This window comes from Molothrus aeneus, chromosome 5 (genome assembly GCF_037042795.1).
Source record: "Molothrus aeneus isolate 106 chromosome 5, BPBGC_Maene_1.0, whole genome shotgun sequence".
Lineage (NCBI taxonomy): Eukaryota > Metazoa > Chordata > Aves > Passeriformes > Icteridae > Molothrus > Molothrus aeneus.
This window is the reverse complement of record NC_089650.1, coordinates 9,425,340-9,442,068: the sequence shown is the minus strand read 5'-3', so window position 1 is coordinate 9,442,068 and position 16,729 is coordinate 9,425,340. Positions and strand designations below refer to the sequence as shown.

Below are 16,729 nucleotides of genomic sequence, written 5' to 3'. Positions count from 1 at the left end.
ATGCTGAAATGAGTTTTTTAGGTAAACAAACTCCAGTCCCCTGACATCAATAATACCCATCATTAATAATGCCATGAAATATTGTGAGTCTTTCTTAAAACTATCCAGATGCTGGCCTTGTCACTCCTGCAGGAATGCTGCAGCAACACTCTCTCTGGCATTTGTACCCTGACATATTTACAAGCTCAAACCCCCTTCTCACCCTTGTTGCCTTCCTACCAAGATAAACTATCCTTTTTCTGCTTTATCCCAGCAGCTTTCTTCATATTTTCTCCAATTTGAATCAGCTTTATAGATTGCACATATCAGGAGCCACACACCTTGCAGAGGAAGCTTCACCCACGATTTGCCCAGTGGCTTTAATTCTTGCCTGTCTCTTCCAAAAATATTTATCCACACTCTATCCCTACTTGCATGGTCTCCATTTACAGTCAGGAAGCTGAGGAGCACAGGGCTCACATGACTCATCCCAAACCATTTACCAACAACAGCAGAGCCATGGCAAATGTCCCATGTTCACAAGTGATCAAGCTCCATCTGCTCAGATGGCTTTTGGACACTTTTAGTTGTTTCTTGTCACATCATCATTTCCACATCCCTACAAGAAGAATTTCTAATGAACTTTCAGAGACACATTCCTATGAGGCATCAGTCCCAGTAAATATGGATTACACACAATGCAGAAAAATAATTTTCATTTCCACTACTCACCAATGTTTCTTCAGTCTTTCTTCCATCCTTCCAACCTTGCCTGATTTGGGAATCTGAGAAAAGAAAAAAAAAATCAAAAAACAACCATAAGGTTAAGTCTGCCTGAGGCTTAACCACTTTGTGAAACACTTGGGAGAACTCTGCTACAGAGTGAAGAGTTTGGCACAGAGAGAAGATCCCATTTCTTGGCCCCGATGGGGGCAAAATGTCCTAACTCTGCTGGGGATTAAAGACAGAAATCAAGATGGATCAGTGTTAGCTTTTCCTCCAATTCCTCAAAGTCAGCAGATTAAATAGAGCTGGACACTGATGGAGATTAGCTCTATCTTAATTCCCACTTTCTCATCTGCAAATATATTTTGCCAAATCTGTGGAACAAGGCCAGCCCTAAGAGATGTCAAGGCCACTCTTTTACTCTGTAGGCACAGCCAGGCAACATCACAAATCTCACATCCTGAAGATGCTTCATGCTTTCCCACACTTTTGAAGGAGCGGGAGCAGCATGGAGATTCAGGATAAGGGGACAGTGGGCAACAGAATTTCCCAGAAGCACATTTTTATTGTAAAGACAAAGTTGCAGCTGCACTGTCTGTTGGTTAGACAGCTCCTAAACTCCCCAAACACTCCAGCCTCTGTCACATTGGCCAATCTCTCATCAACACATCCTGCTTCTGCTTCCCCCTCCTAGTCAGGGAGAGCTCTGGGAGTCTCCTGCTTCAGAACAAGATCTAGAAGCCTTGGGAAACCCACAACAAATTTTGATGTATAGACAGTAACTTCATCATTTTATAGTGAATATGAATGTACTCTACCAACCAGGCATAGAAAAGTTTTCAATTATAGACAATTAAAAGTAGTCGTTATTGACTGAGGATGCCCTTAAAGATTATATATATATATAGATATGAAAATATAAATAGATACAAAATTTACTCTAAACACTCACCACAGTTTATTCCCCTAGAGCTTATTCAGGGATTCCCAAAGGAATAAGGAATAGGCATGGGAAGACCATAAAAACACACTCATGAATATACAACCCTTCATGTCAAATGAACCCATGAAGTTCAGAGTCCTAAAAATCACCTGACTTTTCCCTGAATTCAGCTGCCAGCCCTATGCACAGAAACACACTACAGGCTCAAGCAAAGCTTGCTCCTCCCAGTTCAGTAGCCTTTCATCCTCCATGGTCAATAACATTTTCATTGTGGCAAGAATGCAGGCTGACTACAGGAGGGAAAATGAAATAACCTACCCACTGGAGAAGTTTCTTTTTAATTCAGGCAATCTCTGTTTGGCCTAAACTCTTTGGAAAATGCTATACCCAGGAGGTTTTCCATCTTTATTAGGTAACTCAGAATGCAATTGTGTGTTGGCAGGATGAAGGCCAAATCCGCTACCATGTTGTGCTGGATGAGAAGCTCCTGAAGAACAACCTGCACAATGGCATGCACAGGGAGACCATGCTGGGCTTCTCCTACCAGGTTGGGTTCTTCCTCCACAACAGCCAGGTACTGCTGTCTGCACTTGCTGGGAGAAACAGGTTTCCTGCTTTCTACAAATCCAGCTTCAGCTTCAAACTGACATGGAGTCTAAAGGAGCTCTGCATCCCTCATTAGCTTCTGTGACTCAGCAGCACAAAAGTTGTCACTCAAATGCAAGGCCTGTCTCAGACCTGCTTAATTTAAAGTCACCCTTGAAGTTATCTTTGATTGAATTTGATTTCAGTTGTGCTGTTCACATTTAAAATTGAATTTTAGGTATTGGTCTCTAGCAGCTTCAAGCCTGAATTCCAGAGCAGTCATTAATCCGACTTCCAAGAGCTATTAGAAACCTGCCCTCAATTATAAAACTTCAAATAAAACTTTTTATAATATTAGTTTTATAATTTCTATTTTCTGTGGATTCACTCCACTTTCAATCCTAACAACTCAAAGTTCTGTTCAACAAATATGAATTGCCTTTCAATACCACTCATGGAAAAATCAGTCACAGCAAGATTAAGAGACAGGGCCAGGCAGGGAGCTTGGTCCTCCTTCTCTGTCCCAGAAGTCCCTGTGGGCATAGGCAAAGGAAGATAGAAATCTTCTACAGAAGTTTCAGCCCTGCTGTTTGCTCTGCCCACTGCTGAGCCTTAAAAAAGCACCTGCAGTGGGACTTGCTGGCGAGGGCACAATGAGGGTGTGGGGTAGCACTGAGATGATGGAAGCTCCCTCCTTGAAAGAGCAGCTTCTGTTAGGGTTTCCTTGAAGCCCCATATCCCCCAGACACAGCAAACCCACCCTTTTGGCATGTCTTAGGCTCCTTCTTCATAGCTTTTACCCCCCTTGGGAAAAGCTGCTCTGCCACATCCTGTTGCTCACAAGTTTTAACAGGCTGCAAGCCATCCCCTGCCCTCCAGGGCAGTGAAGCAGTTAAATGCAGCAACTGGAATATGAGTGAGTTTTGGGGAACCCTTTGCTGGTTTTCCTTAGGTGACCCCTGCACATTTCTCTCTTTCTTCCATCTTCTAATGCTCAGGCTAGCACAGAGCCATGGGACACCCCTGCTAGTCTCTAACTGATTGCATGTCTCTTGCAGCTGTACATAAATGATGCTCCTATAAGCTATGCAAATGTTGCCACAGACAGAGGAATTATTCATGGACTGGGAAAGGTGCTGGAAATCCAGAAGAACAGATGTGATATCAATAATACCGTGATCATTGTAAGTGACAGAAGTTCATAGAGAACCTTAAAGCCCCTCAGGGAAACCCACAGCCAAACAAAGCTCAAAAGTATAGGATATGTGATACTACTTCCCAGCAAGGAATGCACACATTTTCCACAAAGGATATTCCTTCCAGGGCTTTTAGCATCTCTTAAGACTACTTTGGTCCTGAAATCAGTGTTCTGACAGCCTGGATAAAATGCAGTCAGAGTAGCTGAATAATAAGAAATTCCTCAGCTCTAATATTCAGATAATATTAGCAATGCATTATTTAATACATCTTCATAACCAGACCACTTGTTTATAAAGTGGGAAGCATCACTTCAGAAGAGCAAATAAAAAATGACCAAATGTTCTTTCCTTCTTCCCCCTGGGAGAAGGGTGTCCCCACAGAGCCACTCACAGGGATATTCTCCCTTGCTGAGCAGGACAGCTTCCCTCACCCTCTTTACCAAAGGGGTTATCCTGATAATGTACCTCAAGCACTAGATTTAGAAATGTGGCTGGAAATCATTCTTTTCCCATGAAACAACCTGCCTGCAGCTCTGTACAGTCTGTTAACCACCGCTCATTTGTGTTGCATAAGGAGAAGTGCAGAATTTGTTCTCAACCATCAAGCTGTCCCCCAGGAACAAAAGAAATTGTAAGTATTTTTTCATTAATGCTAGAGTCATATCAAAACTGACTATATATGCATTTAATCCTATTTTTTAACATAATTGTCTCAGTTTCACCAAAATATGTAGTAGTTATCTCAGCCTGCTACATACATTGCTTATAGTCAAGAGACTCAATCCACCCTGACCTCAGAGATTCTCCATTGGGATTACATAAATATCTTTCCCTTTATTATTTATTTTTTAAAATTAATTATGCCAGTAATGATATTCCAAAGCAGCTTAAGTCCCATCCGCCTCATCAAAGTAAAAAACTGGCAAAACCAAATTTAACTTTTCATGGGTAAAAAAAAAAAATACAAAAACTCATTAACATTTCCTTTACAATGAGCAGCTGGATGGATTCTTGTCTCAATCTACTCACACAAGTGTATATTGAGATCAAAATGTTTCCTCAGCAAACAATCTTTGCCCAATTTTGTTCAGACCTAGAAGATCATTTTTCAACAGCTGTTTTTGCACAACTTCATAACTTGGTTTTCCAAGAAGAATTAGAAAAGTCAGAAAATGTGAAAAACAAAAAAGAAAATTATAAAACTTTTGAATAGTATCTGTTTGGTTCTGAGCAAAGACAACTTTAGATATCTTTAAAACACCACAAGACACTGAGTTAAACTGATCATATGTTCATTTCTATTTCTAAAAGTATTTCCTTCATTTTAATTGTGAATATGTGAGTCAGTGCACAGCATGCATGAACTTAATGTCCCATTTATTAACACATTTGAATCTAGCTAATCAATATTACTCAGAAGTGCATCTGTTTCTCCAATATTTGCTCAGGCAGGGGTGAAGAAGTACTGTATCCTCACAGAAAACCACATGAGACAGTACACCATCCAGATTGGCTGCAAGCCCAAGTGTGCCAAAACCATCATTGTGAGTTCACTGCTTCTGTTATGGTAAAAACCAGGAACCCCCTTCCCTGGGCTTCATCCTCCTCATCATCCCCACTAAGCACACACAGCAGGTCAAGGCAGCTCCTGACTGGATATTTATTGGCCTTTATTCTGGACACAGCAGAGACTGGAAGGTTAAAGACTGGTGATAGCTGCAGCACACAAAGTTCTGCATGTCCAGCGGTGCAGAGGGAGCACAGGCTTGGGAAGGGTAAACCTCTGCTTGCCCCTAGCAATTCTCCACCTCTCCCTGCAGTGGTGAAGGGCACCTGGGTCCCACCAAGGACTGGCAGTGTCAGCCAGTGTCCTGGCACATTGAGAAGTGTGGTCACAGACCAGCAGAGCTGATGTACTGCTAAAAATCACAGAACCAAAGACTAGTTTAGGTTGGAAGGGACCTTAACGTTCATCTAGTCCCAGCCACCCTGCCATGGGCAAAAACATCCTCCCCTTGACCAGGTTTCTCACAGCACTCCACAACCTTGCCTTGAACATCCAGGCATGGGTCCACCCATAACTTCTCTGGGAAACCTGTTCCAGTGCCTCACCACAGTAAATAAGTTCTTCCTAATACCCAATATAAACTCACCCTTGTTAAATTGCACTGAATAGTTATTTAGTTGCTTGCACTGGGTGTTTGATAATTTGCACTGGGTTTTTGGTAATTTGCACTGTCCACATGATTTGTACCCTATCACCACATGGTCTTCCCCTTTTCCCCCCACAAGTGTCAGCGCTGGGGGTCTCTCCCTGGGTTACTCCTCCCCTCAGCCCTCCTCACTTGTATCCCTTTGGCTGTGTCCTCTTCCTCTGTCCCCCCTTCCCCTGGGTTTAAAAGTCCCCCATGAGAAGGGGAGAGCCTCTTTTCCATCTGGTGGGTCTCCTGGACATTTATCTTAGGACATTTATCCCCACGTGGAGAAGAGCGGTTCTCGTCTTTCGCCTTTTGTCCATGTAAGATTGTGCGGGCTGGGGGGCACAGCCAGCTGGATTGGACCCAAACACACCCACCCTCTTTCCCTATCCCTAAAAGCCCCTGTAAAAATCCAGCTCTCCCTGCTTGCCCCCTGTCCCTCGGCACAGCATTTCTGCCTTTGCAGAGCAGGGAGTGCTGCGCGGGTTTCTTCGGCGCGCAGTGCCAGCCGTGCCCAGGGAGAGCCGGGAGCGCCTGCTTCGGGAACGGCGTGTGCCTGGATGGCATCAACGGCACGGGCACCTGCCAGTGCCAGGAGGGCTTCGTGGGCACGGCCTGCGAGAGCTGCAGCCAGGGCAGATACGGCCAAGGCTGTGACCAAGGTACCCAGCCCCCCAAAGACACCCCAAACCCTCCCCTTTTATCTTCTAACCACGTTCGGTCCAGGTTCCAGGAAGGTACTGCACTTCCTAATAGGCCAGTCTTAAAAATATCATTAACCCCTTTTCCAGGGACAGTGACTTCCCCTTTTATCTTCTAACCACATTCAGGCCAGTTTCCAGAAAGGTACAGCACTTCCTAATTGTCCAGGCTTAAAAACATCTTTTCTCTCCTCATTATGGGGTTTTCTTTATAAGCCCTAGGCTGGAGACAGGGCTTTCTACTCTGTCACACCACAGACTTAGAAAAGAAGTCAGCAAGACCCATCCACGGGTCCAAACCTTCCCCTTTTATCTTCTAACCATGTTCAGTCCACGTTCCAGAAAGGTACAGCACTTCCTAATAGGCCAGGCTTAAAAACATCATTAACCCCTTTTCTTTCCCCATTATGGTGCTGTCTTTCTAATCTCTAGGCTGGAAATTTCTACTCCAAAACAGTAGAAAAGGCTTTCTACAGGGCTTTCTACTCTGTCACACCACGGACTCAGAAAAGAATCCAGCAAGAACCATCCTCTGTAGCACTGCTATTTTCCACCAATTCTTTCCCATTAATATACAGTTTCAGACCCTGTATTTGGGAATAGAGGCAATATAAGCACAGCTTGCATTTAGAGTTATTGCTAAATAATTAGAAACCAAAGGGCACAAGACAGCGCCTTTCTTCAAATAGCCTAGAGCAGAAGGTGCCATCAGCAGGTGATGTCTGGGCCACCCCTGCTGTCCTTCCTGCCCCTTGCTGCCCATATTGCCACACTGTCAGGGACAGCAGCTTGTCCCCATCTCTCCCACAGTGTGCACTTGTGTCCATGGGAAATGCAGCAGCGGGATCGACGGGGATGGCTCCTGTGAGTGTGACGTTGGCTGGAGAGGAGTGACCTGTGACACTGGTGAGTGTCCTGCCTCTTTTCCTCTGAGGGAAAAGGTGAGCATTTCAGAAAAGGACAGAACTAGAGCCACAATCAGATCCCAGTGCAGCTTCCCACGTGCAGTGAAGCATGGGTCACATTCCTGTGCTATGGCAATTAATTACTGCATTGTTAGAGAGCTGGTTGAGACACCACTCATGACACTGAAACGCTTACTTTGCTAATTCTCTACCTGTGTCTCCCTCTATCTGCCCCAAAAAAAATATCCCATTTATTAAAGCTATAATGTTTTCCAGAGCAGGATTACCCAGCACATTTTGACCCTCAGATCAAAACATCTCAAGTGCTTCTAAAAGTTGATTTAGCTACACAACACCAGATATTAAATTATGTTCTTGTTAATACAATAAAAAATAATTAGCAAATAAATCATCTTGTGCTGGCTTAATACAGTTTCTATATCAAATCACATTATATTCTATTTATACATAATTAAAATGCACTCGGTAACTATTTCAAAACTCTAGCTAGAGTTTTGAAAACTCTAGAAATTTAAAAATTTTACAAGTACATTTACAATAGCATTCAAGATCAGTTTTAAATTTCCCCAGGGAAAAAATTATTAATAATTACAGTTTTGCAAGAGGGTTGCTATATATGCTCTGAGAAAACTTTCAGCTCCTTTAGAAAACCTACCCTTATATAATTCTAGTATTATACAAGACTCACCAGACTAAATACAGGTAAATGACAACAGGTGAAATGTTTTCCTGGCAATATTACACAACTCTTCCTTGCAAATTCATTTAAGTGGTATCCACTGATCTATACAGACTCTACAGGTGGAGTCTTATTGTATTTGTTGGGAAGCTCTGACAAAGGCGGGGATGATGAATCTATGTTTTCAGAAGGCTAATTTATTACTTTATGATATTATAGTAGATTAAAAATACTATACTATACTAAAGAATACAGAAAGAATTCTTACTAAATGCTAAAAAGATAATAATAAAAAGTTGTGACTCTTTCTAGAAAGAGTCTTGACACAGCTTGGCTCTGATTGGCCAAAGAGTTAAAACAACTCACACTAAAATCCAATAAAACAATTACTTGTGAGTAAACAATCTTTAAACACATACTAAAAAAGCAAAACACAAGAAAAACAAGTGAAATAAAAATCACTTTCTTTTTCTCTGAAGCTTCTCAGCTTCCCAAGAGAAAAATCCTAAGCAAAAGAATTTTTTCAAAAAATGTGAATGCTACAGAGCCTCTATTGAGACTGAGAGCACAGTTGTCTGTCACACAACTCAGCCTCCAGCTCCACATGGTGGGAACAAAAGACTCTAAAATGAGAAGGATGTTGACCCAAAAGGTTCTGATCCCTACTTCTTTTTTTTTTTTTTCCACTTGCAGAAATCAAAGATGACGCATGCAACGCCTCGTGCCACACCAGTGCTAAGTATGTATGAAATGTACTCATTTAGAGGAGAGGGGAGAAAAAGGGCACCTCTTGCAAGGCAAAAATCAAGTCCACCTTGCTCATGGCTTCTCAGCAGCATATCTCAGAGATAAGGAGCAATGTAAATCTTATGTACATGGTGAAGAGGCCAGAAAGTTCAAATGTCTCCTCTCTTCGTATCAAAATATACAAACAACAACAAAAAAATGCTCTCACCAGTCCAGCACCAATATTGGGACACTAACTAATTTTCAGAGGAGCAAGTGAGCCCCATTGAGCCATTTACTGAAGTGCAGCTGTCCCCTCACCACTGACCAGGCAGCAAGATTTACACTAGTCAAGACATCTGAAAGAAACCCAAGGAAAACTGGCTGGAAAGGCTCCTCATTTTCAGCCACAGCTCTTCTCTAAGAGCTGAGAAACCAGAGGGGCAAACCCCCTTTTTCCCAGATGCAGGTCATTCTCTCCCCTGAGTGTTTGTGACCTTCAGTTCACAGCAGCAATATTTTACCAGGATTTTTTTGGCAAAACTACGCTCTCAAATTTGCTCATAGGGACCCCACATGTTCTAGAATCAAGACTGTGTTTCTGACAGAAGCAGTCTTGTGTATTTTTCATCCACTGACATACACCTGTAGGTCTGAGGAGAGGTGCAGGCATGGCAGGAGTAGGGGGTAATGATGAATGGTGCTGGCTGTATCCCTCCAAACTGGGTGCACACAGACAAAAATTGTGCACAGATTTTTGTACAAATACAAATTCTCTAGTTCTGCACAAAAAAATAGGATATTCAAACACCAAAGCATGGAATTGTAATACCTAAAATAATACATCCAAAACACATTTCAAAAGCTTGGTCCAGCTGGATCCATTTTTATGGTTTTAGCTACCTCTTACTGTACGGTTAAATGCCTTGTTATTTCTATGCAACATTACCTTCAGAAACACCCACAAAAACAAGGGCTATACAAAAGACCTGCCCAATTTTTTTTTTTTCCTCTCTGTTAAATGATGCCTCCCTCCTTTTATTTCATTAGCTGCCTCCTCCTATCAAATGGCACTGCCTATTGCAAGTGTGCAGCTGGCTTTGAGGGGAACGGGACATTCTGCACAGGCAAGTGAACTTTGTTTCTTCCCTTTGAAAAATTAAAAAAAAATTAAAAAAGAAACCAAAGAAGAATGCTTGAAGCAGTCTCTGGTCACAGTAGAGCTGGTGAGAGATGAGCAGTTCCCTAAGCACCAGTTAAAAAACAGGAATTGTTGCCAGTTCCCTCAAAACAAACAGCAGCCCAACAGGTGCAGATTCACGGCAAACAAAGGGCTCCAAATCTCCAAGTTGTGAGGCATTGTGCTCAGGGAGAGCAGAGAAAAGGGAACATGCTGTGCACAACCCCAGCCCCATTGTTTGCAGAGTAATGAAACCTGGTTTGTGACTTTTACTCCCTTTCCCAACAAAGCCCAGCAAAGAGAGGCCAATTCAGGGCACAATAACACTTCCAGCTATTGGAAGCTGTATAGCTCAACCACTTCCTCAGCTTTCTGAACTTGCTCAGGTTTCTGGTGTGGCAAAATCCATTTCTTTAGACTAGAGAGATTTAAGAGACCCTCAGAAAGGGATAATAGCACCTTATTCCAGATGTTCCTCCAAAAATCTGGGTTATCCAAAACAGACTGCTTCCAGCTACACTAATCATAATTAATCATATTTTTTCTTAATTCTTAACTGATTAAAATACTAATGTTTTTCAGACAGAGGCCTATTTTTTTACTTATTCACAATGGCTGGCAGCATCCTAATCCCAGATTTTGCCACTCTTACTCTGCCTGTTTTCATTTTCTCTTCTGGCACAAAACAGACAAATCCATTTTAATCTGTTGGGGGGCAATTCCCCATGGGCAGGAAGAGCTGGGTGACACAGGTCACCCATAGTGACACTACTTGCAGAAAAACATCAACTCCCTGGCCTGAAATTGATGAAAGAGCCATTTAGTGTCATTTGAAGCAAAACTTAAGGCAAATTTCAGGCTGATTTGGGTCACACTGAAGATCAGACCAGGCTCACTCCCTTCCTGCTCTCAAGTTGTGAGCATCCAGCTCATCCAGCTCAAAGCTGGAGTAACATTATGAGTATCCATCTGAATAAGAACCCAGACTTGTTGTCACAGCAGGGCTAGGTGGTATTATACTCTAGGCCTCCTGCAAGAGAAGTTATACGATCTGTGTGCAGAAAATGTCAAGCTCAGGGAACACTTAAATGGCTATTTAAACTAGAGATGAACACAAACATTCCTCTCTTTTTTTTTGGTGTTTTGTTGAAATGGGCAGAATTGGAAGACAGAAAGTTACTGAAAGTCAGTCCTGGATGAATTCTAACATTCCAGATTAGAAACACCATTTCAGCTTTCCCTCTGGAAACAATAACATGTATTAAATAACTGGCACCAATGAAATCTGTGGCCTCCTAATTCAGAAAGACTCATTCAAAAAATGTTAGTAAATCTGTGGGGGTACCAGTTGTCAGTTTCTCTGGGTCTGGATTGAAGGCACTATAGACAGTAATTCGTGTTTGGATTCAGATGTTTATTATTTATTATCAGTAAAACAGTCTCACTACTGAGAGTTCAGCAGCTTTTCATTAGAAGGCACAAAATGGCCAACAATCTCTTGTTACAAGGTCTTTTCAGACTAAACTATCCAATTAAGAATTGACACCTAGATTATTTTCCCTTTTAACCCAATAACTGATCCCACAGACCCTGCAATGCAGAATTTTTGCCCAATTGCAAAATGCCACCAAACCCATGGAGAAGGAAGAAGAAGCATGAAGAAGGAACTCAGGATGACACCCTGTGCCCTCCATCTTACTTCCATCCACAACATAGTAAAAATCCTAAAACCTAAATTTCTCACCAAGTGATACACCTACACTACTCTCTATAATCTATTTCACATTTTTGTGGGTTCTAGTCTATCTTGAAGTCTGGGAAACTTTCTCTATGAATGAGGGTCAAAGTCAATGCTCCCCTGGGGGTCAGGGCACCCCAGAGCAGAGAAATATTCCCAGCGCCCTGGTTTCCACATAAATCCTTTAAAAAAGGAGACAGATAATCATGAGAAGCAAGAAGCCAGTCCAGCACACTGGTTTAATCTCTGCTGTTGTCCCTGTTCAGCTATTGATGCTTGTGGGAGCAACAACGGGGGCTGTTCCTCCAAGGCAGAGTGCAGGAGAACAACACCGGGGAACAGAGCCTGCGTCTGCAGTGCCGGCTACACGGGGGACGGGATCGTCTGCCTGGGTAAGCACACACCCTGCCCTGCCTCTGCATCACACTGCAAAGTCTCAGTGTTACAAATCAGAAGCTCGGCTAGGCCAATATTCAAGCAGCAATCTATTTATTAATTAATATGGTGAAGTATGAGCAATACAGCGCTGGGTACAATGGGGGAAGTTTTTCCCTCCAACTGCACACCGATAGTTGAGGCTTACAGGTATTTACAGGGGTACTCATCAGCTTTCTCAGCAGTTTCTATTCTCAGTTTTTATGTCACAATTCTATACACTATTGTGATTTAGTTTTTCTCAGTATGTTTCTCAAAAGGAGTATCCCAGATGGGGGTGGTCTGGTTTCCAAAAGAAGAAAGACAAATCCCATCTGGTGAAGTCCAGCTCCCCAGATGTGGGTCCACCTTTTAATTACAAGGACTATAAATCTTATAACAGTGATATCCAGCTTCCCTTGGTCAAAACTATTAATCCCTGAGTTGATGTTCATCTTCCTTTCTCCAGCTGCTTTTCTCTGTTTTGTTAAGGCATGAGATAAGCATGTTTCCTTTATATATATTCCAAAGCTATAGTTTCAAGGATACTAACAATATTCTAAAATTGTACTTCAAAAGGTTATTATTGCACAACTCTTTAAGGCGTAACTACAAGCAAAAAGCAACATCCTTAATGCTTTAATTCCAATGCTCCTAAATCAACTAAGGTTAATTGCAAACAAAAGATAGGTTCAAAGGCCTTCTTCCATGCTTTACTTCCCTCAGTTATTATTAGAATTCTCAACTGTCCCATGGTCAGTCTCCACATATATTGCAATCACAAACACACACATTGCCTGTATGTACCTGACACAAAACACAGCTTTGTATTTCACAACAGGAGAGAGGTTTCCTCTAGGGGGATGTTCCTCCTCCCACACTGACCCACAAGTGCAGCTTGCTGATACTACATCACCTGATGCCAAAGGCAACTTTCCCTGCCACAGGGCTGGTACTACTTGGCACACCATGCACCTGCAGCAGTGTGGTGTGGCACCAAAAATTATCAAACAACATCTACCCCTAGCAAGGGTAACCCCATCTCCAGCAGCTTAATACACACACTCCTCTGACCATTACAGACAGACTTTTAGGTATTGTACCACACCTCCCCAGGGTTGGTTTCAGAAATGCTGCTGGCAGTGCTTTAGCCTCCACCAAGACAACTGAAGACCTAGACTGAGGTAGACCGAGGCCAAGTAACTGAGGGGATGAATTTTGTCATAAATCTGCATTCCTAGTATGCTTTACTTAAAATTTATTCTCCTTGGGTTTTCAGAATTACTCTCTCTTTATTACACTGTTTCTGTTTTATAAAGAAATCAACCCTTGTCTGGTGAACAATGGTGGATGTGATAGAAATGCAGAATGCACGCAGACTGGACCCAATCAAGTGAGTACTTTGTTAGTGAAGAAAAATAGGTCTAGTCAAGTGTTTATTGTTGGGCAAAGAAAGATTTCCCCGTGTAAACTTTGTTTTTAAGTAGAAAACTGAATTTCATAACAATTCTGAAAAGTATGTGCTTCTCTCAAAAAGGCATTTGAGGGGGAGTGTAGATAAACATGAAAAAAATCTATTTCAGTGAAAGAAATCCAAAACTGCAGAGGAAAGCAGTGTTTTGCTATTTCAAGTGGTTGTTTTTCTCCTTTGAGAGGTTTTGATGTGAAAAGCTGTAAGTTTGAAAGTATTGCTAGAGGATGTTTCTGTTATTGTTATAGAAACTGTTCATGGAAAAAAATCCATTTTAGACTAGCTCTTCTTCCTTCACTGTTCAGATGTATCCACAAGGAAACAAAATGTCCCAAACCATAGCTCTTGCATAGGGGTTGCAACATTCTGGAGCCCACTCACTCTTCTGCTGATCTCTAGAAGTAGTAGCTACAACCTGTTTGTTTATTCTTCCTTACCTGTGAGAATGTAATTAACATCAGAGTAATAACAACCTCCACTACAAAACCCCAGCACTGCAAAGGCAAAGTTATAGGATAGAAATGCATCTATTTTCTCTAGGGCTCTCACTCATCCAGGAAATACACAAACACTACTATTAGACTCCCTCCCAGTTTAATTTCTACTTCCCAGTTTTATTTCTGCTGCAGAAATCTCACTGAAGTTTCAAACTCCTACATATTAAATGTACATTCTAATTTCAGAACAATTATGAGTGAATTGGAGAATATAATTCATTTCTTTGCAACTATTTCTCATCTTTGTGATAACTGCAAATGTAAAATATAGTAACCAGGAGAAAGTGTCAGCTACATTTCCACTGCATGGGAAGTTGCCAGTAACACACAATTCCAGGTGTTTTGAAGCTACTTTTCATCACTTAAAAAAAACCACAGGGGAAGGAAAGGGATGAGAGAGGAATACCAAACTATGCAAAAAACATGAGGGAAATAAATTGAGGGTTTAGCCTGTTTTGTCAGCAAGACATGCAGATGTCAGAGGGGTCATTTCAAATGAACAGGACAGCAGAGAGGACAGACACACCAGAGATGGACAGGCAAAAAAAGGCAGATGGAGCCTAATGAAAAATATTACTTCCCAATCTCAGTCTATGGTTACTCATACTGGCCAGGAAACTGTTTTGGGAGACATAATGTACTTTTAACTTAATAAACTCCACATCGTATCACAATGAAATTATCTGGAAAAAAAGTAAACTGTATATTTGTGTGTTGAAAAAAAAAAAAAAATCAATCATTTTTCCATGTATGCTTGTTTTCTGATTTTGCTTCATAGGCAGTATGTAATTGCCTGAAGGGATATTCTGGAGATGGCAAAACCTGCACCTATATCAGTCTGTGTTCACAAGTGAGTATCCATTTAAGGACACAATTTCAGATCTCATTATAATCATTGTAATTACACTTTTGGGAGTTGTATGCATTCTAAACTAAGTTAGGTGTGCTAAGAATCTATTTACATTAACTTGGCTAATCTCTGAGTATTCTTGGTTCAGCTTTAGTGCTTTCACTATGGGAGAAACTAAAGATGCAGGAAGGGCTTTTCCTCAACTGCAGCCTGGACATAACATAAGTGAGGGCCTGGACTATCTATTATTTTAATGGCCTATCAATTGAGTCTTAAATACCTCAGTTCAAATTCAATGCAGAAAAACAGACCCTGGTCTGTAGTGCCAAAACCTAAGTCAGCAAATTATTTGTCATTGAGAATTCCTACAAAAATCCAACAAATCCATTTCCTTCCACAACACCCAACCCTGGACATGCCATGGCACCACCCATTCTGTGCCTCACTTGTCACTGCAGGCTGAAAATCAGCCCCATTTGTTTAGCACAAGCTGGCTCACATGCTGCAAGCCCCATATTGGCAGCCAGTGTGGCTCTCTGCACCAGCTGTACTACTCTGCCTCTTGGCAAGCTGCAGCAGGGACATATCCACTCTTCTGTGTACATTAATCCTCTGTGCTCTGAGCACAGCAACAACAATTCTCACCCTCCCAGCCTGGCCTCTCAGACCTTGAAAGGTTGCAGAGATGAAAGAGCAAGGACAAAAACACAACCTGGAGGAAGGGGAGTTTAAAGTTATGAGCCATTGCTCCCTATGATTTTGAATTCTCTTGCTTTTCTCCTGTGCTGTGTTCCAGCAGCTTTGATTCCACTTGACTAATTATGCCAGGCTAACTATGAGTTAAAAATCAAGATCATCCTGAGGAGCATCAATGTCATATCAGAGGCTAGCCTGGCTTCACAATGACCAAATCTCCGTGCAGCAAAGCTTCACAGGTAGCCAAGGCTCTGCCTAAGCCAAGCCAAACCCACAGGAAATCCACCCAAACCCATTCCTTACAGCCAGGTGTCTCTCTGACCTGTCAGGCCCCACTGGAGCTCCCAAAGGAGTTTCTGCTCCCTCTCATGGCCCATGAGAAAGGATCCCTGAGACAATCAGTAACAGAAAGGACACCATGAAACAAGTACAAGAAGAAAAAAAAAAAGAATAAAGAAAGCTTCTCAATTTCCCCCAATTTGATCTCAAGCCCAGGATAAAAACTTATTTGCAAGCTGAGGTTGTAACAGAGGAGCACCTACTTGTGACTGAGCAGAGCTATGAGCCCCCACAGCTGCTCCTGGGTGAGGAATGCTTTGGTTTAGCACAGGGAGCTCTCTGGAGGCAGACAGCTGGGTGAGATGCAGGCACTGCTCCAAGCCTGATGGGGGACTCGGGTGCAGACAGGAGATGTTTCAGAGACAAGGACAAGGCAAGTCCCTGTTACAGCTGACCTGGGCCATCAGACAGTCCTGTGCTATGCTCCTCCATAAATTCAGGCTCCTGGCACCATCCCAGTGATTTACAGTGTGTAAATAGTTCCCCTAAATAATAATATAAAATATTATTATATATTTATTTATATATTTATTATTTGTATATATTTATTTATATAAATATAAAAATAATAAAAATAGTCAGATCTGCATTGGCAGAGAAGCTAAGACTCATCCCTAAGGTGCAGAGTGAGACTTGCACGCAAATATTTTGCTTCCTCACAGCATCATGAACTAAATACATTGAGGAGGGAATCAAAACTAAGTCCTCTGCATGCAAGGAGACTTATTTTTTATAAATCCTAAATGCCTTTTAGTGTTTGGAAGAAAATATATGCCATCAGATGTTCCAGCAAGATGTGGTTTCAGAAAGATCTTGCGATTCAACCTTTCTGAATTATATAAATGGGGGGGGGGGGGGGAAGGGTGAATTGGAACTGTTTTA

The 16,729-nt window shown here is 42.0% G+C and overlaps 1 protein-coding gene across 1 annotated transcript in view; it reads left to right on the top strand.

Annotated features, from left to right (window-relative positions):
* The window catches only part of STAB2 (stabilin 2), an 82,080-nt gene that overhangs the window by 42,549 nt on the left and 22,802 nt on the right, over positions 1-16,729 (top strand). The window contains 12 exon segments of the mRNA XM_066549796.1: positions 2,091-2,222; positions 3,292-3,417; positions 3,798-3,803; positions 4,010-4,063; positions 4,881-4,976; positions 6,097-6,292; positions 7,142-7,237; positions 8,630-8,675; positions 9,713-9,789; positions 11,847-11,972; positions 13,314-13,387; positions 14,741-14,812. Coding sequence (XP_066405893.1) covers positions 2,091-2,222; positions 3,292-3,417; positions 3,798-3,803; positions 4,010-4,063; positions 4,881-4,976; positions 6,097-6,292; positions 7,142-7,237; positions 8,630-8,675; positions 9,713-9,789; positions 11,847-11,972; positions 13,314-13,387; positions 14,741-14,812 — 1,101 coding nt within the window.